This window comes from Peromyscus leucopus, chromosome 3 (assembly GCF_004664715.2).
Source record: "Peromyscus leucopus breed LL Stock chromosome 3, UCI_PerLeu_2.1, whole genome shotgun sequence".
Classification (NCBI taxonomy): Eukaryota; Metazoa; Chordata; class Mammalia; order Rodentia; family Cricetidae; genus Peromyscus; species Peromyscus leucopus.
Window position 1 is genome coordinate 53,315,391 of NC_051065.1, and position 27,634 is coordinate 53,343,024.

A 27,634-nucleotide genomic window follows, 5' to 3' on the forward strand; every position below is an offset into this window, starting at 1 on the left:
ACCGTGCTGCAGTCTTTAGTTTTACAAAATCTCCATTCTGTTCAGTTCAGGAGCCACCGAGCAGCTGTAGTAATGACAGTTCTCGAGCAGCCAGGGTATACCAGGCAGATACTGGCTCAGAGGAAATACGTTTAATTGGTATGGCTAGCTTTCATGGTAAGACAGGAGGGTTGAAGGCTATTAAAAGCTTATGTCAACTCTGTCTATATCATCATTAAAAAAAAAACAAAGCTGAGTCCCCTCAACAGTAGTCCTTTTCTTATTCATCAAGGAAAGAGGAATAGAGAGGAAACATTACATCTCCCCAAGTGAGGCCTCCACTTAAAAAAATAAAGGTTTACACAACAGCTTTGATTATAGAAACAGAGGAACCGTTCAAGGAAGGAGTGGGCAGAGGTCCACATCTGCTGGAGCTGCCAATAGCGCCTTGGGAAAGGTGCTGTGTAATTAGACCTGGTGATGCCCCTGGTCTTGGAACCAGCTTGATAACCTGCCATCCCATGCCGCCTGTGTGCTCACCCATTTCCTGCTCAGTTAGTTCCCGTATTAGTCTCCTGAGTTCCCCAGAAAGACCCGCCAACGGCACAGGTTTGCCGTGGGAGTCTAAGATGGAGCCGACTGTGGGTATTCCCAGCGGGCCCACCAGTGAGCTGCCATCTCTAGAAAGAAAGGCCTCCTTTGTTAGCAGCTGCAGATTCTGTTCTGTGAGTTCTCAGAGGTGTCATTTGCAGAGCCCCAAGATGTACGTGAAATTCCCAAGGCACCCATGGAAAAATCTGAAGTACATATTGAGCGATCTTCTAGAATCCACTAATTGGATTCCTTAGTGGCACAGGAAGATGGGCGCCAGGGAAGATGTGTGACATGGGACAATCCATGTCACCCACAATGGAAAATATGAACACCAGAAAAATTTCCTATTCTAAACAATGTGGGTTTAAAATGTACGCTCTGGAGACTCTCCCAAATGCACAGGCTTACGGGGCTATTTATAGTGACTGGTGTGTACTTTACCAAGATTTTTATTCCAACAAAGGAACTGTATGTAAGGTAAGGAGGTGCTGAGATGGAAATGAGACTCCTGTGTTCTAAACTAGTTATTCAGTACTAACCTTTAATGTAATATCAGAGACCTCACTAATCTAGACTATCTGGAGGAAGAGGCCAGAATAAATGATGAGACATGTTAACAGAAATACTGCCTTGAAAAATAAGCAAGCATATCTGGTAACTTTCACCAGACTAACATAGAAACAGTTGTGTGTTGAAAGAAATGAACAAGGGAAAAATCGACTTCTGATCAGGATGACAGCTTTTCAATAAAAGTGAATGTTTCTAGAGCCTTTTTAAAACATTTACAAGGCTGTGCTCTCAGATGTTTAAAAACAAAGCCTTGGAATGTAACTTACATATTTCACATGTTAATCAAATCCTTTATTTACATATAGTTCCAAGTCACACTTTCCTACAGTCCTGCTATAAATAATTAAGAACTCAAAACCAGAGGTGTCGGAATTAATACAGAGTTATGACAAGCTAAAGCACGTCTCTAAGACTGCCAAAGAACACTGTTCATGGCACAGGCAGCCAGAGCCGGGCTCTGATGTTACTCACAAAGCACGCTTAGGGCTCTTTCACCTTCTTCCCAGATGAATGGGAACCCACTTCTACAGCTGCATCCTTCCAGCTCACCAGGGTTTCAAGCCCCAGGGTATTGTCTTGCAGCACTGTTCTGGACCTCAGAGATGATAAGGTCAAGAACCTCCTAGAACATTCCCAAGCAATTGAGTGAGAGTTCCCCTAATGAACATTCTAGAATATTCTACAATCATTCTTGCCTGCTCCGTCCATTTGGCCAAATGACAGTCACCAATGACCAGATTTACTGGTCAGTGAGAAAATTCAAAGTAATAGACTTGATAAAAGAACTTGATAGTCAAAAGAAAAAGGAGGAAAAAAAGATCTTGACACTCTTTGTTACATTTTTTTTTTTTTCTACCTTTGGATGAGAATTTTCTGCTCACAGGACTGCATGCTTACCTTACGTTCCTAGCTGGCGATAACACGTGAATCCCTTACTTCTATGCATTCAGAAAGGCATATCTCCAAGCCCTCTCAAGCAAGTGGACAGTCATTAACATCTTTACCTGGGAGCCTCCAGGCAATCTTTTTGAATGCCTCACAACAAGGCTCTTAAAGCCATCACTTAAGTCAAGTGACCTCATTCCGAAGGTTGCTTTAACTTGATTGATTATTCAGGACTCTAGGGAGAGCAGACAAAAGAAGGCATTGGAGAGGAGCCTTCTTCAGGGGGGGTTCAGTGGCATCGCAAATGTTCTGACTCTAAAGTGAAGTTATGAAGTCCCAGGGGTGTGCATTACAATGAGTTAGAACCCTCCATCTCTATCATATCCTATTATTTTGGATATGTCAACTTTTTCATCATTAAAATAGGTAAAAAGAGTTACTTGGAATAAAATGATTCAAAATTAATTGTAAAAATCAGACACATAACTTTATTAGTATAGTATATATACACGTATGTAGATATATATAATATATACAGTTGCTACTGAGAAATTTCTAATTGTTGCTTTGGTAGTATTGAAGCCACAAATTATATAATGTGAAAAAGCAAATTATGATTTTGTAAGGCAAAATTTATTTGAAACATATAAAGAAAATACATGAAAATAAACAAAGATTCATTTTTTGGAGATAAAGCCTAATGTGTTAGGGACTACACTATTTTTCTTACTATTGCCTTAACTTCAAACCACTGAACAATGTAAAGACTCTTAACAAAAAGGTACATTTTCTTTCACATACATGGTTCTCTAGCTACTTTGAAGCAGGCTAAAACAGACTTGAACCAAGTAGCAATTAGAGACTAGGTTAACAACACAGGGACAATGCCCGGTTCAGTGATACCCCAGAGGGCAACTGTCAATTGGCCCAGTTTCCTGGAAGATATTAATTTAGTCTATGGAGAAAATAGTAAGAGTAAGTGCTGACTGTGTACTCTATGTCAGGGGCATTGTTACCTCCATGACACTGTGGGAGAAGACTATTAGGAAACTGTTTTCCAGGTGATAACATGGGGGCATAGAGGATGAGTGGACTTCAACTTGGTAACCTTGCCAGGACTTGAACCTGAGTCCATGTAATTATATTCCTATTCTCTGGATGGTGTCTGTTTCTGCCCCACATTAACTCTGCCCTCCTCCAACAGAGGTGGAAGATAAATTTACTGGTGAGGAATCTAAGTAGCTCTTACCTTTTACGTATTTAGAGAAACAAGCCCCTTGGAGGGTTTGACTTGTTGCTGTGAAATGGGTAAGGACAGAGCACTCTGGCAACTTAGTTCTGTAATGGAGGACTGTTTAAAGAAATCACACCTAGAAACAGACTTGAAAATCGGTGAAAAGAGAGTTCCAACTGCAAACCCTGTTTCTTTTCCCTTTTCTTCACTCAGGCTTGATTCTCGGTTTCTAGCAGCTGGCTGCTCCCATTTGGCCTATCCTCTTACCTTAACAGAATTACGCATTTATGTATTTGTGTGTGTGTGTGTGTGTGTGTGTGTGTGTGTGTGTGTGTGTGTGTTGTCTTGTCTATATGAACACCATATGTGTACAATGCCTGTGGTGGCCAGAAGAGGGCGTCAGAGCCCCCTGGAACTGGAGTTTTGGGTGGCTGAGGGCCACCTGATGTAGATGCTGGGAACTGGACCAAGAGCTCTTAACCATTGGGCCATTGATCCAGCACCTATTTAACCTTAATTTTTTTTTTTTTTGCTCATTATAATATGACCTAATATAATTTTATTTAGAAATATTATCCGTAAGTTGTTTTTAAATGTAAAAAAGGCTATATGAAATAAATTAGTGTAAATTCTTCCCCAAAGTATGCCCCATTTTCCTGAACAACAGCCTCTTAGAGACAGAAAAATCAAGGTGCCATCAGCCATCCATATTGTGTCATCAGGCTCTGCCACAGCGTAGACAGGTGAGATCTTGAGGGACCCAGTCTCCTTAAACTCAAGTTTTCAAATGTAAAATGAAGTTTTGCCCAAATTCCCTAGATCATAGATTCTTGGTATTGACTTGATAGGGCCAGCAGGTCTGTGGACAGAGTTCCATAGTACCATGAAAAGTAGGCAGCCATGATTTGTGGGTACAGATAGGCATTTCTCTTGGAGCAGGGTCCATAGTATTTGTCAGAGTCTCCAAGTAATCTGTGGCCCCCTAATGAAATTGTAACATTCCACTGTAGTAGATGGTCCACAAGGCCAAGGATTGCCTGATACTTTTGTGAGTGATGTGATGGAGTCTCTGTCCTGAACACAGTCAAATAAAAAAAAAAGTCAGTGGCATTCTAAGACAGTCAACAGCCTTGGTTAGCTAGGGAAAGAAAACTTACCTCCTCTGTCTCCATTTCTGTGACATGGTAATCACATAGAAGGTTTTTTATTTTTGTTTTTGTTTTTGTTTTAGGGCAAGGAGGACAATGACTGAGTCTACACAGTTAAGCAGCTTATCCAAGGGACCACGAAGAACAGTTCATTCAGCCTGTCAACACACAAGTGTCTTGAATGATTTCTCCATCGTGTGAAGTTATTTGGCAATGATGGAGCGGTGATGGACCTTTAGCTACGATAACCTTTCAAAACATGAAAATATCCACTGCCACATTTGTTATAGAGGAAGGTTCTAAACTTTGGGGTGGGCAGGCAGAACTGCATCCCCTGATGAATGAAGTGGAAATGCTATTTGAACTTTCAGATCCAGAGAACACTGCCTGGAGTCTAGAGTTGCTTTGGCAATTATTGAAGACAATGTAGCTGAGGTCTGTGATCCAGAAACTGGCACATGATTGATTGTAAACAAATGACAGTTTCCTTTTTCCAAAAATTAAATGAAATTTTTGGCTGGTGCTTATTTCCGCTTAAGAACAATTTTTTGCTGAGCTGAGTTTTTAAAGTGACTTTCTGAACAATGTGATGGACATTATACTGAAAATAAAGCACTTACATGAAAGCATTTGAGAATTAACCACAACTACAACATATGACTTTGAAATTCTCGTACAGCAAGTTTAGACATGGACAGCCAAAAGGCTTAGCTCTTCCCACCCCTGTAGACACATCTTAGTGGACACCAAGCTCACTGAAGGGAGAAAGTTTTGCTGGGAGGATGCGGTGAGCAAAGCCACAATATTCAAATTCCGAAAAACTTGACTTCGTTATCAAAGCATCAATGTAATTTTAGTAACACTGGACATCTACGTCTGTCACCGCGTTGATTTCTCTACATGGATAAATAAACCTGTCATGACTGAGAGAGATTTTATTATTCTCACTTATTGTTAAAGACAGAAGAGCAAGAGACATTGACCTAGTTTTTTTTAGATAAATAGTAGTAGCTATCAGGTCTGTTGGACTTTAGCGCCCGAATACCCAAACATCACACCATTCTGTCTTTCCCCAGATGATCCAGGCCTGGTTCCTTACAAGCATCATATATAGAAGCCGTAGAGAAAAATTCACCAGTGTTTAAAGACTTTTTGACTAGCTGATGTGCCAGATTTTTTTTTTTTTTCCGATGAGAATCAAGTTATGGACCAGCATGTCGGGCTCTTAAGAATTTCAATTCCTTTATACCAAGAGTTCTGGTATTATAGCTTAACATGTGCTGCTTAGGTAAAGCCTCTAGCTACAGTGTAGGGTACTCTTGGGACCAGAGGAATTACTAGGTTAGTACCGATTGGTTTAGACGGGTCACATGACTTAGGAAATGCCAGGAGTAAAGGTACTGTCAATCTATAAAAAGGGGAGGGGAATGAAAGACAGGAATTCGGCATGAGCATGTGAACTTCATTCGTTTGTGGCTAGATACAAATAGTGTGCCCGGCCAAAGCAACATAAGAGAAGAGGGTTTATTCCGGCTCATGGTTTAGGGAATTTGAGTCATTATGGTGGGAAAGGCGAGAGAGTGGACCCAGCTCCTATCTGTTGTAGTGGGAGTGTGAGCCTGCCTGCTCATCTCATGGGGTCAGAAAGCAGAGAGAGGTGGAGCTGATCTGTCATTCTCAAGCCCTGCTCTGTCTTTGCTTCCGCTAGCTAGGCTCCATGTCCAAAACGGTTCTACAACGTCTCCAAACAGCTCCGCCAGCCAGAGACTAAGTGTTCAAGTGCACGAGCCTGAAGGAGAGAGTTTGCACTCAAACCACAACTGGAAATTATCCTTTTTGCCCATTTCCCTACACTCAGGTTGGACTGAAACTAAACAATATTCATAAAAGGAGACTGGAGAGACGCCTTAGCCGTTAAGATGGCTCAACTTCCAGTCTTTCAAGAGCACCTCTGTTTTCTTCCCAGGAACCTAGTTGGGTGGCTCACAAGCTCTTATAACTCCAGCTCTGGGGGATCCCACATCCTCTTCTGGCCTCTGAGGACACTCCTCTCCCTCAATACACGCGTGTCATACACACACGGACGCACCACATAAATAAAAATAAATCAGAAAACATATGCATAAAACTCTACAGAAATGTTTTAAAAATAGCTTTCAATCTAATTACTGAAAGAACTTTGATTTAAAATGCAGAAACAAAATTTGATACCAAAGGCTAGCCTCCCCTCCCCCCGCTTCTTTCTGGAGTAATCAGTCTTCTAAGAGAACATTTTTGGGCAAATGTAACTATGTTAATGATTTATACAGTTTCCAAAGAATGTTTCGTTTAACTTCCTAATGGAAAATAATGTTCTGTTCAGACATTTTAAAATGTATTTTAAAAGACTTGTACTTGAGACTCAAGGTCATGATCTAAACATTCTGAATAAGTGTTTTTATGTGTACTTGTCTGTAGTTTAATTGTCGATTGGCCTTGGTATTAAATCATGGGAAAAAAATGTCAATGATCCGTTCTAGAAGGGGATTTTTGTGGATCAAATGGATTTTTAAAAATTGCTTGTTTTTCTAGAGCAGTAAAAATATTTACTTTCAAATGTCTAATCATCGGGATATTTCAGAAGCCCATAAAAATGTATGAATGATGAAAACAGCCAGCGTGTTTTCCTTCCCTTTATTTATGTCTCTGAGCCTTGGAATCTGATAACAATTCTACAATGAAGGCCTTTCTTCTGATGGAGAGAGGCGCTGGCGCTGGGTGTGGAAAGCGTATGCCGGGAATGTAGTGAGTTCATGACTTGAACAGTGAGAGCATTGCCCTCTGCTTGGAGGAAAGGAGGCCAGACACAGACAGAGTGAGGCCACCAAAGATCTCCGCACAGATAAAAGTATCACGGCAGGTTGTTTCTCGGGATACACCAAAGCTCAGAACCCTGTCCTCTGTATGTGAAAGAAGAGCTCAGTTTGAACTCGCTAACTCTTCCGTCTGATGGGACCCTGTCACCCATCACACTCGCGCACAGTTATCACGAAAGAGCAAACTCTGGCTTTCTAGGAGGGTACTTGCATTCTCTGAGATGTAAAAAAATAACAGTTAAAAAGACAATCATAGTTTTAATTTTGTTTTTTTTATGTGTGTGTGTTTCAGAGAATCAAATTAATAGTGATCTGTATTGATGTAAAATGGTAAGCATTGTGTAAATGCTTTCATATTATTATCTCTTCTCATACAATAAAAATCTATGAAGTGGATACTTTCAATGTCCTCATTTTACATGGGGACGAGCAGAAAAATTTGAAAGATTGTTCATCTTAAGAGTGGGCAGCCAATAAGGGACAGGCCCAGGATTGGCACCACGGGACCTAATGTCAAAGCCCATGACCATAACTGCTTAAACTTGCCATCTTCGATCACGATGCCTCTTGGCGTTCTTTCATTTATACAGAGCATACATATTTATCTATATATCTGTGATGGTATTTTGGGTATGCGCTAACAAATGAAGCTTGCCTGAAAATCAGAGGGCAAAGCCAGCCACTAGTTAGCCATAGAGGCCAGGCAGTGGTGGCACACACCTTTAGTTCTAGCACTTGGGATCTTATGCCTTTGCTCCCAGTACTTGGGAGACACATACACCTTTAATTCCAGCACTAGGGAAGTTGAGACAGGAAGTGATATGGCTGAGCAGAGAAAAGGAATATAAGGCGGGAGGAGACAGGAGCTCAGTCTCTTTTCCACTTAGGAGTTGGTGAGGTGGTTTGTTCCTCTGATCTTTCAGCATTTACCCTGATATCTGGCTCTGGGTTTTTATTATAAGACCAATTAGGATTCATGCAACATATACCTGTATTTATATCTACTTATGCCTTTCAGCTGTGCCTGCTCATTTGTTTTCATTGGTCCATATTTACTGGGTACATTTTAAAGGCCCAGAGCTTCTCTGTACTTGAGTAGGAAAGAGTGGCCTCTGAAAATGTATAGCTCCTTCCCTGATGTACTCATTCCTCCGTGACATAAATGTCTGCACATCCACAATCAGCACAGAGAATCCAGGGGGACGAAGAGAAAGTGACGCAGAAGCAGGTGGCTTCAGCTGTGTGATGATGAGCTCGGGCCTGAGGAAGATACAAGGAGGTGCCCCGAGAAAGCCAGAGTCGCCGGCAGAACTGGGGTGTGTGAGGTAAAACCCGGAAAGAGCAGAACAGAGCTGGGTAGCTTTATTCCCGTCAGGCTAGTGGAGAGTAAAAGCAGCAAAAGTGAATTCTGACTGATTTACTCATTCATTTGTTCAAATAGATAATTGATTAAAAAAAAAGTAATTGAATGTGAAATGTGTACAAATGATGTCTTTTGCTTAGAAACAATACATTAAGAATTTTCCTCTGATGATCCACAGATTCCCTTCTGCCAACTGAAAAGTCTTTCTTCTGTTTTGGTTAAGAGTTCTCTACTCCACCTCAGATATGAGCTTCATGACCCCTGGCACACTACCCCTGCAGATGACTGTTGGTCTCTACAATTCCGAATTTTTACACTTTATAGGTACTCTCTGTATATGTATATGTGTATTTATTATAACATTTCATCTATCTATCTATCTATCTATCATCCATCCATCCATCTATCTATTTTTGTGGTACTGGGTCTTGAACCTAGAGCCTAGAGTATGCTGGTCAAGTACTCTACTGTGAGGAACATACCCAGTCCTCTCTTTACTTTTATTTTGAAACAGGATCTTACTAAGTTGCCCACACTGGCCTTGAACTCATAATGTTCATAAAGGTAGCTCAGATTACAGGCCTATATATTGAATGCTGTGTCTCCTTTTAGCAAATCTAAAGGCATCATCACAAAAAGTTAGAGTGAGAAAGCCAAGTGAAAGACAAGGATCACCAGAAAAGAAAAAAAAAAGCTCCCTAGAGTCCCAGGTGTGACAAAGTGGAGAGAGCTTTGGATAAATTCAGTTTAGAGTTAGATTTACATTTATTTAAATTTTATTTTATTTATGTGTGTACATCTGTGTGCATATGTCTGTGTGAGGCTTTGTTCACAAATATGTATGGGTGCCACAGAGGCCAGAATATGGTGTCAGATCCCTTGGAGAGGCTTTGGTAACCTGCTTGACATGGGTGCCGGAAGCTCCGGTCTTTACAATCAATCAGCAAGTGCTTAGCGGTTTCTCTAGCCTCGCTGCTGGCTTGTAAAATGATCATTTAAAAACTCTTTTCCTGAGGAACAAAATGCTTAGGACTCTGGCTTAGTTTAATTTGTGGTTGTGACACTCAATGAGAATACAAGTTTTTAATTATTTATCATGGAAAATCAGAATTATATCTTCTAACCAAAGTCAGTAAGACCAAACTAAAACAAGATATTTTATTTGCCAAGTCTTAGTGGGTAAGGAGAACCAATAGATTCTTTTTTTTTTTTGTTCTGCTATGTTACTTTCTCTACGGGAGTTCAGGGGTGAGATATACAAAGATCATATGCTATTTTTAGTGAACAAACCAGTATGAGGGTACATATTTTGTTTGGGGTGACGAAAACAGTTTTCTGGTCATTGCTTAGTTTTACATAGGTTGAAAAGCATGCCCCATGCTCTTCCTAATTCTGCACTCTTCTGTTCCATCCTCCCCTCAGTACCCCAAGTAGAGCCTGAAACAGAAGAGATGTCTGATAAAAATGTGTTGGGAACGGGTGGATGCATCTGTAGCTCTGACTCTTGGAACCACTCTATTTCAGGCTAAGTCACCCTATTGCCATTCAATCTGGGATGAATTCTTCTTGTTCCCCATATCCAATGGAAAGTTGTCTTTCCCAGCCTGGCCCTAGGTGAATCATGCAGGGCTTCAGAATTACTTTTAAAAAATGTTTAATTCCATATTATTTGTTTGATTTCAAATCAAGCAATATATGACCTATTGCATACAGTAGACAATACTGAAAGCCAAAGGAAGTAAACCCTAATTCCCCTGGGAAAACACCTAGTGCTGTGGCAAGAGGAAGCCAAGGTCTAGAGTGAAAGGAAGAGGGACTTGTCCAGGGTCTCATGTGCCCTTTGTCCTCAGATCTGAACTGTGATTTTGGATAGCCCTTGATTCCTGGCTTGACCATCTGTTTCCTGGACACACCCTGCACTTGCATGAAAGCTGGCTGCACCATAAAGCCTAACTTTCACTACTGCTATAAGTGACCAGTTTTTACCAAATGCTGAAGGGGTTTACCTCATTCCAGCATAGCAGAACTACATAGTACACTTTGAAACACAGACAGGGAGATTCGGTACAAATATAAGGCCCTAGTTAAACACAAGCAGAAATACAGACAGAAATGTTAACTAAACAATATTTGGATGAATTTGTATACATTTGTTCTAGGTTATTAAGGAACCTAATTAAGCTTTGGTGCGTGGGGTTTTTACAGCTGACATTAACAGAAGATTAAATCCTTGTTCACACAACATCACCACCACCCTGGAAAGAAGGACTCAAGCAGCTGTGTGGTCAATGCTTAAGTAGTGTTCCGGCAGTAAGGAAATTAGGCTTATTCACTCTAAATCACAGTATGGCTCAAACCACTGGGAGCAACTCCTCTCATTCCCATCGGTCCCCACCTGCCCATTGAGGTGGTTAGCAAAGAAACGGAAGAGGTTCACGTAAAGCCACGCTTACTCCATTCTTTCCTGAGTGCTTCCAGCCCCAGCTTTCCTCAGGCTGCTCCGCTGCCCCCCTATTCTCCGTACTCTTGTTTCCTACAATCCTTTGAGATACACAAGTGTCTGTCTGCTGATCACCATCTTTTCGCCCATCTCTGCTCAGATGCTGCAACCTGATTGGTTCTCAACAGACATTTGTTGGGTAAAGAGAGAGCCCAATAGGAACCAAGGCCAGCTAGCACTGCGTTAGACAGAGTAAGAGGTGTGCTCCCCCTGTCTGGATGGTGCTCACACACCTCTAATGTCCACTCAATTTCAGGTCTAATCCATCCCTGGGCTTCCTCCATCTTTCTGCTAATTAGCTTCCTGTGATAGTTTCCATTACGCCCTTATGACCTCTTACTCTTTAATATTGGCTTTTGGGGGGATATGACTTCAGCTTTTATATTGCCACAACAGTGGGTTTGTCCCCAATGGACCTTTCTTATAAGAGTTTCTCTTCCTTTCTAAATAAAAATCCAAATTCCTATCTTCAAACATCTGGAGAAAATCCCCATGTTGATGTGGCTTCTACCTGAAATTTGACACTAGTCCCATGACCACCAAGAATGGAGTCTTCTCACCTTTCCCCACTGGGGACAAGGCAGAGACTTTTCTTGGCGATGCCTGATAAAAATGTGTTGGGAACGGATGAATGCGTCCATAGCCCTGACTCTTGGAACCACTCTATTTCAGGCTAAGTCACTATACTGCCATTCAAAATCTAGGACTTAGAGTCTTCGGATTTTCTCTGAGTTTTCCCCTCTCCTGACAAGTTCGCTAATTATCACATGGGATCTCTTCCTTCCCCAGTCACTGCTCTGATTCTGGCTCTCATTATGCCAATCAATGCTTGATACCAACTCTCCTGGTATCGGCGTCTCTGTATCTCAGTCCTCTGTATCCGACTTTTATCACCACACTCTCCTCCCACACAGCTCCCTTGTTAAGGTCCCAAGAGGCCTAAGACCTTTCTCTCAAGCCCTCCAGAGCCTCCCTGCAGCAGATCCTTTCCCCCGTGAGCTTCATGTGTCTCATTTTCTCACCTAATCAGCCTTCTCTGCCCACCTATTTTTTTCTGTTGATAAACTGCATTTCTCATGGTAATTTTAGGTTCACAGAAAAGTTATGTGGAAATGACAGAGTTCCCATATTCCCTTTATCCCCTCCCCATGCACAGCCTCGACCATTATCTACATCCCACACACAGTGTTATACTTGTCACAGTGGATGACTATGGCTACATATAAATTCATATGTCATTTCACCCTGACCCCACAATTTGCATTAAGTTCAAGCACAACAGCACGCACCTGCCACCACAGCATCGCACAGATGGTTTTGCTGGTCTGAAATGGCATGTTCCATCTACGCATTCCTCCCTCTCTCCTCTCCAGCTCCTGGCAACCACGGGTCCTTTGGCTATTTCCTTAGTTTTGTGCGTTTTAAAATTTTACATATTAACTCTTACTTTTTAATTTGGATAGATACATCTTGCATGGTGGACACTTCCCCCATCCCCCCTTCCTCCTTTTCTCACACTCCCTCTCCTGATTTGGATAGCTTCCATTTTTCTCATCGCCATCTTTGCTTCTTCCACAGGGTAGCACTCCCTGCCAAAGTATTCTGTGACTAGTTTCATCTCAGGATGATAATGGTCTTTCCTTCTCTTGGCATTGATATTTAGTTCCAGTTATGTAGCTGCTGGTTAGTACTTAACTAGTGGTGATGGTTAAGAATATCATTAATAACAATAATGGCAGCTAACTAGCTGGGCATACTACATGTCAGCTATGGGGTGAGGCCATTCATAAAGCTCAACAATCTTCACAACAACCACAGAAGCTGTGTAGCTATTATGCTGATTGTATGTAAGACAGTTGTGACTTGGAGGTCACTTGCTCAGAGCAATGTGGCTAAGTGGCAGAGCCACGATGTGCCCTCAGTTCACAGTGCAATGAGTATATTCACAGACATACATTCCCATGAATAGCTAAGTTCACCCAAGGCCAGACTTTCTACTTTCTTTGGGATTCTTCATACAGGGCAGTAGGATAGAAGAGCATGGGCCCAGGGTACTTTCTGTTACAGGTTTAGGTTTTCAGTGTTGTACTACAAGGTTGTAAGAGGGACATGCTTTGCATCTGTGCACTGGAACTACTGGCATGCAAAACCATGCAACAGTTTTCTTCCTGTGAATGCTTGGTCTGATTTCCTTGAACATTTGATCAAAGGCACGTTAGATGCCACTGTCCTTTGGTCTGAGGCCTGGGTGTTAAGACACACATTTCCACCCTGTGTGTCACATGTCAATGCTTAATTTTTCTAACTTGCCCTCCAGGTCACCACCTCAAAGACCTTATATATTACAACAGTTTCCAATGGCACCCTCCCCAATAACTCAGACCATCAGTAGTAGCCTTTCTGATGCAGATGACCAGGCACGAATGCTTTTTCTAATAAGAATAAAATCTGAAATAAGACTCACCTGGGGCTTGCTAGACTGCTTCCAATAGTCAATATTCAGATTTTATTATTATTATTATTTCAGTATTACTAGTGGTTTTAAGCCTTTGCCCATGCATTGCCTTTTACCATTACAAACTCTACAATGCACAGCCTGGGTGAAAATGCAATTATTTGATTCTTCTCTAATCTCCTTTTTTTTTTTTCTTGAAAATTATTTTCTCTTTTGTGAATGCAAAATTTAGACTTTTAACAGAAAACTGCTTTTACATCCATAACTATTTTTAACAAATCATTTGATGTACAATACGGCCACATTTAGCCCTTTAGAGGGAAGAGCCACTGTGACTGGAAACCACCATTGCTGATAATGTCTGTCAATGTGGACCTTACCTCTCTGCTTCCAGCCGCATCTCCTCCCTCTTTTGCCTCCTGAGTTCTCTGCGACGCTCAAAATCGTCCATCGTGAGGTTGCAAGTTTAGGGAGCCCAGACAGTATCTGGATCTACAAGGAAAGAGGCGGAGTCAGGATCACCAAGGAGTCAGGAGACCCTGTGTTAGCCCTTCCCATGTTTGCCCCTTCATCTTTTCTTGATTTTTAAGAAAAAAATATCATGGAATACTGATAAAGCCGCCAGTGGTCCATTCTCATTCTTAAACTATTAAAGATAGGTAAGAGCCCAGGATTACATTTAGGAAGTAAGAAGTACTCTCCGGAGACAGAAATATTGACAGCAGAGTGACTTCAGAATTACTGGATGGTCTCGTCCTTTGTCACTTGCTGAACCCCAGACAACACATGCACAAAAAATGAACAAAGAGAAAAGCAGGCGGGGAATGAACAAGGAAAAGCAAACTGGCAAGGAAGGAGAGATGTGGAGAGCAGGCATCATTTGCAGATTCTGAAAGTGTTAGCGTCGGGATTTGTTTTAAATGTCTGCAGAAATCATAGGAGAAAAAAGTATCTCCAGGAAGCAGTAGTTTAGAAGGCAGCTAAATTGTGATCAAGCCATCTTCGGAGCTCAAAAATCCCGGCTCTCTCCAGATGTAATCCAACCTTTTTACCCTTTCCTACCTCCTCCGAGACGGTTCTGGTTCTGGGAAGAATTTCCAGCTCTGCAAATGCCGAGCCGTCTTCCCCTGGGTATCTGCAGGATGCAGTCAAATGTTCCAGAATTCCCCCACAGCCCCCAAACCCAAAATGACTCCCAGGAAAGGGGAAGCGGGCTCCTGTCCTCGCTTTGTTTACAGAGCTGTCAGTGGTTAGTTAAACTAGCCTGGAATCTGGCATTTAAGGCCTGCTGGAAGATGGTTTCCTGTGTGAGGCAGGAGGCCTCCACTTCCTCTGGATTCCTAGGCGCTCAGGCTGCACTCAGATCACAAAAATATTTTCCAGTGCCTTCTATGTAGATGAGATGAGCTACTTGTCCTGCACAAGAAAATCGGGGTGGGAAAAGCCAGGGCCGTCACAGGATGGCAGCTTTGTTTGAAAATGAGTTCAGGAAAAACAAAACAAACAAACAAAAAAAAAAACACCTGAAATAAATTGGCATAAAAGTTTTTTGCCCTCACCACTTGTATAGTTCATAAAAACAAAAATCAAATCTCAGCTAACAAAGACAAAACCATGCGATGTTTGGATTTTTTTCTCACTTTCTGCATCCTCTAAGGTATTAAACTGTTTATGGATCTCTAGAAACTAGAATTTGGGTTTTTATTGGAGGTTTTAAAATCTCAATTGTTTTGTTTCACTCTGACAAGAGTGTTCCCAATACCTTCCAGTCATGAAGGAAACATGGTTTTCTTTTCACATTTCACCAACCAGAAAGGTATTTCTCAGACCACATGTGGCGGAGCACACAAATAATCACAGGACTTGGGAGACTGAGGCAAGAAGACTGTAAGTTCAAATCCAGTTTGGCTTAAAGAGTAGGACCCTGTCTTGGAGAGGAAAATAAAAAACCCTCTTCCTACCAAGCCCCCTACAATTTTACACATTTTCTAGTCTGAACTCCCTATAATTATTAGAATAAAAAATCAAAGTGATCGGAGGTCTCTGTGAGGCCCTCTGAAAACATCTCCTGACCGAGCGTAGGTATAGGAAGCAGCCAAGGGGACAGTGGACCCAGAACGCTGGTGCGGTAAGACAGGGGGACTCTGCTTTCTTCCTTTAATACAGTCTTTGGTTGTGTAAAACCACATCTTGAATATCTATAGCAGCAGCAGACCAGCCTGGGAGAAAGAGGCCTGCCTGTAAGCTTTGAAAGGTTTCAGTAGTGGGGGGAGCCCCCTCAGAGACGGTTGGTGCCCCTGCCTACCAAATCTCAGCAGGCATCTTGGCAGTCCCAGTGCTATACTTATACCTGTGTCCTGGAAGTGTCAAAGAACAGTGAATAAGGAGCCCTGGGTCCTGAGAAGACCAGAAAGAACCAGTTTGCAGGAACAGCCGGCCCAGGTCAACAACCCCATGTGGTTGCTGTGGTGCCCCCACAGTTCTTTCTCCAGTTCTGCCCTCCTACGCCCCACCTTGTATTACGTACTTGAATGCCAGTGTTCTTTCCTAACCATAGCAAAACTTAGGATTTGGGTATAGACTGAGTATGTGCCTGTGGGCACAGCAGGGGGGCGGGGGAGAAGGGACCACAGAAGCGTGTTCTTTCATGTAACTCTGTGGACCAATGTCTTTGTGGACTGTGTTCTGTGGATATCTGGTGGAAAAATGAAAATACATCTGTGCACCGTGTGGTATGACTTTTGGTGGCCGTGTGTGTGTGTGTGTGTGTGTGTGTGTGTGTGTGTGTGTGTGTGTGTTGTATAGTAGAGAGGTGCCCTTATGAAAATGGATCTTGGCTGGTCTTAATGCAGGACACCCTCACATCACTCTACTCCTGTAGGAGAACCATGTCTGAGTAGAATTTTAAGTACTTCCCCCTTCTTCGGGTAGCAGCAGCACACATGTCCCGGATGGTAATGCCTCACTTTCTCTCCTCCCCCAGCTAGTAGAGTGAAGAAATGTCCAGGCAGAGAGAGCTTAGCGACAACGAAGCTCTTGAGTGTCACGAGAGAGAAAGGCAAGCGAAAGGAGGTCTCCATGGATGTGGCAGAGATTCCTGACAAACTTTAGGGAAATCTAAATGTGGGACAGCGATTACTGTCATGCTGTTAAAAAAAAAAAAAAAAAAAAAAAAACAAAAACGAAAAACAAACAAACAACCAAAAAAACTATAATGGGACTGCTTTGGTTAACAAGTGAACAGTCTTTGTCAAGACAGATATGTTCTTACCTAGGGCTGTGTTTGTCTTTCCAATATGGTTTCTCACACTGGGTTTTTAAAAGGCTGGCCTGCAGGTTTCAGAAAGCATGGACACACTGTCTTTTCCTTGCCTAAAGATTCTGCAGAGCTCACAGTCCAGGTGAGAGGCAGGATGGGACCCGAGTCCTTTCCTCCACACCTCACCAGCACCTCAGGGTCTCCTGAGCTTCCCCTTCATAAAGGGGTAGGGGGTAGGATTTTTTGTGTATGCCCCACCCCCGTAGCTATGGCTGGCCTGGAACTCACAGAGATCCTTCTGCCTCTGCCTGACTTAGTTTCTTCTCTATCTCCCTCCCTAGATTAGGATCTGAACTCAGGTCCTCTCACCTGTGTGGCAAGCATTATACCAACAGTTTATCTCTTCAGCCCTAAGAAATCTAGTAATCTGTTTTACACTCAAAAGATCATTATTGTTTTCCTCCATGGGCATATGGCCTTACTGTGTTTATTTCCTGAAACTCTTTTGAAAGAGTGAATCTGATTCTGCTTTTGTATAGATTAAGATATGTGGCATGCACAAGCCACCTTGGACATGCATGTGTGTTCACACATACATGTCTGTACACACGCACAAACGCACTAAAGCAGAAAAAAGATCACACATAGGTGAGTTTCCAACCTAGCACTCAATTGTTAGGGAATGGGGCCTTTGTAGAGAGTTATGCCCTATCAGTTTCCAAAACATCTGAAATCAAATAATGGACAGGCATAGAGAAAGTCCTCAGGATGTGGGGGCCATTTCCTCAGCTGTCTTAGAATAAAACCTGCTGCTTCAGGGCCACTGAAGGGGCCAATGGCAGCCCCCCCCCAAGGAGCACTTGCTAGATCTATTCTATACGATATAGTGGGCTTTTTTTTTCCCTCTTTAAACTTTTAATCAATAAATTTTGTTTCTCAGAGCATAGAATAAGTAGAAAAAAAAAAGAGCAGAGATTTTTTACACTCCCCCCTCTCTCTTTGCTCACACTTTTCTTCTACATTTAGGTTGAACTGTACCACTGAAGCAAGAGAAAACACACACACACACACACACACACACAGAGAGAGAGAGAGAGAGACAGAGACAGAGAGACAGAGACAGAGAGACAGAGAAAGACAGAGAGAGAGAGACAGACAGAAAGACAGACAGACAGAGACAGACAAAGAGAATGTTAAAAGTTCTAGTCTCCAATACCTCAAAATGTGTCCTTATTTGGAATTGAGTCTTTGCAGATGTAGTTAAGGCAAGGAGATTAAGACAGACCCTGTTCTAATACAAGGGTATCCTCATTGAAAAAGAGAAAAAGAGAATTTGGTACAAAGGGAAGCACATACAGAGGAAAGATGACTTGAAGACCCAGAGAGAAAGTCCACCATGAGAAGATGCAAAGTAAGGAGTGACACAAATCCGTCCTTCGTCTTCAGAGAGAATGTGGCCTTGCCTGCCACTTGACTTCCAACCTCAAACCTCCCATGCTGTGGGGCTTTTGTTACAGCAGCCACAGGAAACAACGTGTTCTGTTTCTAACGTCTTGCGGGACTCTATAACATGTGCTACAGTTGACACCTGATGCTAGTATATACTCAAGTCCACAGAGAGCACGCTCTTCGGTTTGTGACGTGCATATTACCATATATTCACCGTCACAGCACCAGTCAGGATAGCTTCCTTGCCACAAAAATCCCCCATGCTCTGTCTATCTCCTTCTTCCTCACACCTAACCCTGGTCTATGATCTTTTTATGCCTCTGTAACTTTGGCTTTTCCAGAATGTCATATTCTCAAATACTCACTATTTGGATGACCTCTTCAGACTGGTTTCTTTCACTAACAATAAGAATTCACATTTCTTCTGTGTCTCTTTATTTTTCTGAGACTGAGTCTCATATAGCTCAGACCCTCAGACTTACTGTGTAGCCCAACCCAGCCTGAATGGACCCCTTTGCCTTACTCCTCAAGTGCTGGGACTACAGGCATGCACCACTGTGTTCAACTTCTTCCAAGTCTTTCCATAACTGGATAACTCTGTTATGTTAAAAAAAAAAAGACAATTTATGAGGTAGCCATTATAACCATCCCCATCATATAGATTGTCAAACTATGTACTCAATCATTGTACTGTTCTTGGGCTAACCTGGTAGCTGTTTCTCATTTCAGAGAATGATTAGGAGTGCCTCTGAACAGTTCTGAGATGACGTCTGTCAGAGTCCTCCAGTTTACTTCTTGGACTGTAGAGCTGAGATCAGAACGCTCTTTAAAGCCAGCCCTACCTTCAGCCTTACATCCATTTAAATCAGTTAGTTAACAAGTCACAAAGGATCTCTTGTTGGTGCTTTGTGTGGATTATTATGGGATAGTAAGATATTTGACACTACAGTGGTATATCTTAAAGTGTCATATCTTTGATATCTTGAAGTTTCTTCTCTGGTATCACATCTTCTTTATCACGTCTGTCTTCTCTGTCTAACTTGATATGTCCTTGTCCTCAGTGTAACTATCTCTCTACCATCGCAAGGAATTCTGGTCTTGAACATTATGACCATCATTAAATAAGATCTTTTTAAGCTAGTGCTTTTTAAGACTTATTTTATTTTTAATTAAAAAGGGTATGAATGTCTCTCTGTGGGTGGGTATGTTCACTTGAGTGTCAAGTACTAGAAAAGGCCAGAAGAGGGTATTGGATTCCAGACATTTGCAAGCTTCTAATGTGGGTGCTGGGAATCAAACTTGGGTCTTCTGTCAGAGCAGCAAGCACTCTTAGGTGCTGATCCATCTCTAAGGCCCAAACCAGCTTTGCACCCAATGGAGTCCCCAAAAGCACTTACATAAACAATATTCAATAAACAATTTACACGTCATTACCATGGTGGACTCAAAATTGGAGCACTAGAACCCAACAATAATGTGAAGAAGTATTGCCTTCCTGGATGCTATATTTCTTTACATTTCTCTCAGTCCCATATTTCAAGCTTGTCTGACTCTAGTTGCTATGATTTGGTAAAGTTTGGTCCCTGATATGGTGGCATTAGGAGGTGGTGTCATTTAAGAGGGGGGCCTTAGTAGAAGGTTAGGTGGTCTCTGAGACCCTGAAGTGGGAAAAGAACTAAGGTCATTCTCAAAGGACCTTGGCTGTTCTCTCACCTGAGCAGCTATGAGAGTATGATTGTTGCCTTCCTGCTCTCTGGTTTCCTGTCTTACCATGGGAAGAGCTCTACCTACAGGTACTCTGGCCATTGTGATGCCATCCACCATGACGTCTTCACAAGAATGACTGGGCGAAAGCCACTTGCTTCTTTATAAGCATTCAGCCCCAGGCATTCTGTTATGGCAGAAAAACATAGACTAATATACAGGTAGATCTTCTATCTGTCAACCTTGGGTCATGCCTATCACTGATTTCTGTTCTCAGAATACAGGGCTTCATGGGAGAAAGCTGGGGGCGTATTTTGTCTGTTCCAACTTGTTTTACTATCAGCATGCCATTGCTGCGACTCAGTAATACTTTTCTTCATCAGACAGATATTGGGTGATTTCTGGTTACAACACATCCCAGGAGATTCTCCGTCATTGTTCTCCAGAGTATCTTTACTTACTTCAGTTATTAACTGTCGCCCTTTAGGAGCCTCTACCAAACAAATCCCGAACTTAGACTTTGGATACTGAAGTGAAAAAAAAAAAAAAAAACCCAACTCTCTGAGTTTTTCTTCTCTGTAAGTGAGATAATTGGACCAGATGACATTCGAAGACTAAACCTAATCCATAGAATGCTATGGCTTTATTCCTGGTCTACTGTCTAGTAAGGATGAAGAGCTAAGCATTGCATACCCATATTTTCTCTAAGTATAAATGATTTAAACACAAAGTGGGTTCTTTTAAAAATCTTATGACTTAGAAATCACTAATTCTTCTTTCAAGCTGACAGTGACATGGCATCTGAGATTAATATACATGTACATATATCTATCTATTTATATCTATATATCTATCTATCTAGATCTAGATCTAGATATGATTAGCTTTCAAGTGTGTTTTACAATTTTCTCATACTGTGTTTTTATTTATTCTGTCCCATCCATCTGGAATGAGCTCCCTTTCTCTCTTCACTATCCAGATTCTATCCAGTCATTAATTCCTGAATGAAATTTCATCTCCTCTATGATGCTCAATGAAGACCTTCCTTAAAAGTAACATCCCCCCTCCTTGGATCCATAACTCATTTTGACAATTGAAAATTTCATCATTGCTATAGCTCATCAGTTATTTTCTTTAAGTAGCATTTAGCACTTTATTGATATTTTACTTTTCATGTGTTTTCATCCCTGAGGCCACTTAAGAATAGACATAGTCATATAAAAACAAACCCTTCATGATTGGGCCATAGCAGGCACTCAGGAATTGCACCTCGTTTGAGTCAATGTATTTTTATACTAGATTTCATTATTTTGAGTGTAGCAATATAATTCCTATACTAAATTTATCTCTCTGCACTTTATTAACTGCAGCATTTATAAAGTGAATCAAAGACCTTGGTACTAGATTATATATGAATCTCAGAAGTTATGTAGATGTACATTTGCATTAGTTCCACAGTAAATCTGCAATGTTTGCTTTATGACTTTAGAAAATAGACTTGTTGTTCTTAAAAAAAATCAATTTATCAACTTGCTTTGTTCCTTTCCAAACCAAATAGTTCTTTGGGGACTTAAAAAATTCAAATAAACAAATGGGTTATAATGAACAATTTGGACTTAACTTTAGCTCAACCTTTACTGTCTTGTTCTAAAAATCTGTGCTACTTGAAAAATACAGCCATCACCAGACCACATTTCTCAAGACCTGCAACATGGCTTTAAGAATTGAAATAGTCAGGCCAAGTAGTCTTGCTTTTTCATTTTTGTTTCTTCTTTCTAACCATTGGGCATCAATGTACAAAGCCCTCTAAGAGAAGGTTAACAGGCTATGGCCTGCTCTTCCCTTTCTCACTGTTCAGTCTACTCCAAGCCCCTTTTCTCCATTTGCATTTCTCCATCTGTGAAGCAGGAGACTTGTTGGCCATCACACTATTCATGGTAATATTTCTGAGACCTCTCTTTCACCTTCTGGAAGTTGGCCAATGTGGGACTGTGTAATGGTGCTGTTTGTATCCCCTCCCTTGGAAAGACAACATGGTTAATGGATTTTTATGTTTCTCAAAACTCTGAGATTAAAATTATTTGATCTGCCCACGTATGAAGAGGACATTCATTCCCATTTCAAGAAACGATACTGAGAAATAGGTAACTTTGGCACTAGCTTCTGAACCATAGCACATAAGTAGGAAATCAGGACTGATATTGGGCTAATCCCTAGACCAACCTGAAAGTTGCTTAGAATGAGAGAAGGGAAAATATAGAAAACTATGCTTCTGTCCCTTGTTTAAAAGTTGAGTTCTTTTTCCTTAATATACTCAAGGAGAGTTAGACTGAAAGGGGCAGGTTAACACCAAATAAAACTCAGCGCATGGATACGGATATTTTCTTGGACCCCAGAAAAAAGTCAATGTCGGAAGTGAGCCCTGAGGCAAAGATAGAGGTTAGGTACTTGCAACTGAGAGAGTGAGATACTACTGAGATGCGAACGCCCATCCCTAGCCAGAGTAGGGTAGAAGTGGGCTGTGGTTTGAATGTGAAATGTCCTCCTAGGCTCATGCATTTGAACAGGTCTCCCCAGCTGGTAGGGCTGTTTTGGGAAGCTGTGGAACCTTTAGGGGGTGGAGCCTTGCTGGAGGACATAGCCACGGGGGGGGGGGGGGGGGGGGGAGGGGCGGGGGGGGGCCGCGGGGGGGGGTGTCTTGAGGTTTGATAGGTAGCTCCACTGCAGTCCACTCGGCTTCCTGAGTGTAGGCACAATGTGATCAGCCACCTGCTTCTTCATGGTTTCCCTATCACAATGGACGACATCCCTCCCTAAACTGAGTCAAAATAAATTCTCCCTTCTGTAAGTTGCTTTTGTCATAACAATGAGGAAAATAACTGATACAAGGTGATATGGCCATTTGTGTAGAGTTAAAGTCAAGGAGATTTTTAATCATGTAAGTCTGTGCTGTCCAGTCAGTTCATTTAAATGTAAATAAATCAAAATTCATTGAAATTAAAAATTAAGTTCCTCAGTGTCACATTTCAAGTGCTCAGAAATCACATATGTTTAGAGGTGGCATAAAAATTAAGAAAATGAAGCCAGGTATAGTGACACACACTTTAATCGAAGCACTTGGGAGGCAGAGGCAGGTACATCTCTGTGAGTTTGAGGCCAGCCTGATCTATATAGTAAGTTCCAGAACAGCCAGGGCTACATAGTGAGACCCTGTCTGCAAACAAACAAACAAACAAACAAATAAAAAACTAGGGCTGAGAGGTAACTTACTCCATGAGCACTTGAGTTTAAAAAAAAAAAAAAAGGCCAATTGTCAATCATATATAATTCCAGTGCTCAGGAGGCAGGAGAGGCAGATTCCTGAGGCTTCCTGCCAGCCAACTTGATCAGATCCCAGTGAGAGGCTCTGCCTCAAAAACACCAAGGTAGCAAGCTCCAGAAAAATGACACCTGAGGTTGTCTCTGGCCTCCAAGAAGACGTGGACCCATATATGCACACGCAGTAACGCAAATACACATATATGGAAGAATTAATCAGATGTGAAGTGTGAGGACAGATCCTCACCCAGAAGCACCAAGTATTCTCTCAGTTTTCCCTCTGGTACCCTCTCTGTAGTCCTATAGAGGGTCTTTTGGGTGGTCATTATTGTTTGATAAGGTACTTGCAATTGAGAAAGTAAAATGATTGGTGAATTCAAAAGAGGCTAGGGTGTTGCTGAATAAAGATCATTCTTCCAAATGAGTGACAAGGTCCCAGAATGGGTTATTTGGAAATAAAGAGCAGAAGGTTCTGAGCCCCCGCATGTCATATGTGATAATTTTACTTGCCCACTTACTCACATGTGTCTGCTCTTTGTGCTTGTTTTATTCCATAATGCTACCAGTTTGGTGACCAAATATCAGATTCATAGCCAGAGACAGAGATGGAATGGAGAGAGAATGGAGATGGAAAGATGCAGACCCATTTATGTTACCAGGAACAACTCCAAGGTGTATCCCAGGGGCGTTTTGTTTAGGGCAATGTTTTTGTGAAGGGCTGATTTGTGCCTTAGTACATGTTTCAACTTCCGCTTGTCTTGATCATCAAATGCATCTCTGCAATTTATGAACCCAGTTAGAAACTGTCTTCGAGAAATTTATAATCTACAATGAAAAGTGCTGAAACCAAACCAACAGACATGATCCATTAAGTCTTCTGGACACAACAGTTGCATAAGTCAAGCATACAAACTGACAGATGAGATGAATTAGAAAGTGCTTTCTTCTTTCCACATGAGCCCCTCAAACGACAGGTCCGACTACTTTGTTAGTGGGGAATATCTAGACTTTTCTTTATAAAAGAAATGGCTCACATTGGCTTACAACCAACACACTCACTGACTCGAGTCCAGCATTGAACCAGTAACATATTCCTACCATGCACTTCATGTATAGCTTACATGTGACTTACTGGGTACACATCTATCTTCCCTGGAAGATGATGGCTTCCTTCAGGTGATAACTTTTGTTACCCTTCATGCTTAGTAGATTGCAATATATTACAGGGCACTGCTTAGTCACGGAAACTAACTGGTACACAGACGAACAGTGAAGACATTTTCTAAAGGCCACATCTCCAATGTAACCCCTAGTGACCTTGGTGTTGGTGTTGGTGGTCGAATGGAGCTCTGTTTTATACTTTGATTACAGTGGTGTTGTTTTTTTGTTTTTTTGTTTTCCTCTGTAGAGGAATAACCTTGTGCTAGATAGAAGAGCATCCTAGTTTCGGGAAGGAGGGTATAGTCAGACATCTGTATCAGTGGAAGAGGATACAAAGGAAAAGAAGACATCCATCTATAAGAAAAGATAGGAGTCAGGCTTGAACTGAAAAGCTTCGAGTTTCCATGGCCTTTGGAAATGCCACTCCTCCATCATAACTAGAAAACACTGACATTGAGAGCTTATTTAAATGCTTCCATCAGTATGGAAAAAAAAAAAGTGTAGCCTGATTTCGCTCTCTAACCATGCTCAGTAATTAGAAACAGAAGGCATGGTTCTGAATGTTTGCTTATGAGCCTCCCATTTCTAGGCCAGGCTTCACTACCCAGTGGCCACACAGGACTTACCAGTGGTCACGGAATTCTTATCTTCACTGGAAGAGTGTGAGGTTGCCATGGGCATTCCCAGAAAGAAAATGGAGACCTTGGGTACCGTGGAGTCTTTAAAATACAGGGAAGAGTGCCATTGTGCCTGCCTGTTTCCTCCATGGCTGTAAAGCTGCTCTGCATTTGAAATGTAAGTCATTTCCAGGATGGCAAGATCCACATTCAATCCAAGACAGTCGAAAGTGGGGTCTCTGTGACACCGAGCTCACAGTAACATACCGATTCGTCTCTGAGCACAAGAAAGCTCTTTGCTCAGGACTGATGCTTGATTTTTCTATCCTTTTGCAAGAAAGCCCATGCTTTGCAAAATGTAGGAGCAGAACACAACCTAAGCAGCCACAGGCAGCAGGTTTGGCTTCTGACAAAAGCCACAAAGGAAAGAGGAAAAAGGAACTTGTAATTAAGGACCTCGATTTGACAGGTACCTCGTTTGTCAAATTAAAACATGTGGCCACCACTTGCTAAAGGATTTTGCAAAAAAAAAAAATTTAAAGATCATTTCTTGTTTTTCTACCTGACCTAAAACTTTTTTTGGATCTCATTTGCATTTTTCAATTATTCACACTTAAACAAAAGCTGTCCACACTATGCAAAAAGATGACTAAGCAATTTTGTATTAAGTAATCAAAGAGAGTCCTGCCAATTTTAGAATAATTAAATTTCAGCAGCTTAATATAAACAGTTCCAAGAACTACATGTGGCCTACCAAAAGTATAGATTACAAGTAGTCAGCCCTGTGGCCAGCTGGCAGTCAGCTCGACCTATTAAAATAGAATTGGTCAGAATTCAGAGTATTATTTTTCTTTTCTCCCCCCAATATTTTTCCTGCATCCACATTTGTTTCTTTGGGAATGTTTTCAAATATACAAATAATAATAACAATAATAAAACTATTGTGGAATTTCACCTCTTGTAAACAAACCAGCATTTCTCTGGGGAACTGTCAGAACTCACAAATCATTCCAATGTCAACCCTGTCTACATAAGCAGCGAAAATGAAACGGAGGGAATGAACTACCCTGTTCCCATTCAAAGTGAAGTGTGGCCACGGAACGATGGACTTAACGGACGTTAAGTCATCTGCCCATCAGTTGCCAAAATATCTTACTGATTGCCTTTACCAGGTTGGCTGCTAGGCCAGGATTTCTTGATAATAAAGACAAAATTTCATATATCCAGTTCCACTGGAATGAGTTAACTGTTTGAGAGATTAAAAACAATCTGAAGCTGGGGCTGAAGAGTTGGCTCAGCAGTTAAGAGTACTGGTTGCTCTTGTAGAGGACCCTTGTTCGGTTCTCTAGCCCATCTGGTAGCTAACCACAGCCTGTGTCACTAGTTTCAGGGGATCCAATGACCCCTCCTGACTTCCTCATGCACTGAACACACACATGGTGCATGTACATACATACGTGTAGGTGAAACTCTCACAAATATAATAAATAATGTTTTTAAGCAGCCTGAAACTACTGATATCTTATAACATTAGTTACAGCCTGTATGGTATATACAACCTGACAAGTCTAGGTTGAGAAAATACAGATAGCTTTGACTAACTCATCCTACCATGATTTTCAGTAGGCATTTGTAATGGAAGGAATGTATGGTTAGATGAATATGAATGTGTCATCATACAAAAAGTCCTTATATGTTCAGTTCCATTATAAGCTCCATTGTCTTCCTCACTGTGTTTGAACCAAGCTATAATCAAGAGTAGTTGAGGGTCTACAATTGTCACCACAGGGAAAGTGTCAGCAAAAGGCAGTCAACAAATACTTATGAAGTGTCAGTCATGTTCCAGACGCTTTGTGTGATATGCTGTGGGTTTTTGTTTTGTTTTGTTTTGTGTTGTTTTGTTTTGTCAACTTGACATAAGATGGAGCCATCTGGGAAGAGAGAGCCACAGTTTAGAAAATACCTCCATGAGATCAGCCTTAGTCAAGTCTCTGGGGGCATTGTCTCAACTAATTACTGATGTGAGAGGGTCCAGCCCACTGTGGGCAGTGCCAGCCCTGGGCAGGTGGTTTTTGGAGGTAGCTGAAAGTGAGCCTGAGAGCAAGCTAGTGAGCATTTCTCTATAGTTTCTGCTTTACTTCCTGTTTCCACGTTCCTGTCTCCAGGTTCCTGTCTTGAGTTCCTGCCCAGACTTTCCTTAATGATGGACTATGACCTGGGATGTCTAAGCCAAATAAACCCTTTCCTCCCCAGGTTGCTTTGGTCATGAGGTTTTATTGCAGTTATACAAAACAAACTATGGCGTGGATGTGAGGTGTGAATGTAGCTACCCCACCTGCACCCACCATGCTTGCAGCTGATGGTGGAGACAGGCAATGAGCAAAACAAAAACTGAGTTAAGTACAAGCTGCTATGAGAGTGAGCTGTGGGAAGGGCCTAATGGTTTCCTTGGTGATAGAATGAATTTTGGGTGCTAGCTGCTTTTCAAACATGGGTAATCTCCATCCATACCCAGGGCGGCACTCATAAAGGGAATGTAAACA

At 41.7% G+C, this 27,634-nt stretch overlaps 1 protein-coding gene across 8 annotated transcripts in view; it reads right to left on the minus strand.

Annotated features, from left to right (window-relative positions):
• Cald1 (caldesmon 1) overlaps nucleotides 1-27,634 on the minus strand; it is a 186,006-nt gene that overhangs the window by 86,512 nt on the left and 71,860 nt on the right. For 7 of the 8 annotated variants that reach the window (XM_037203662.1, XM_028866136.2, XM_028866137.2 and 4 more), the window contains one exon: nucleotides 13,964-14,075. In XM_037203662.1, coding sequence (XP_037059557.1) covers nucleotides 13,964-14,034 — 71 coding nt within the window. In that variant the 5' untranslated portion in view covers nucleotides 14,035-14,075. Of the gene's footprint in view, nucleotides 1-13,963; nucleotides 14,076-14,645; nucleotides 14,753-27,634 lie in introns of those variants that run through there. The other variant, XM_037203661.1, reaches the window with a different exon arrangement.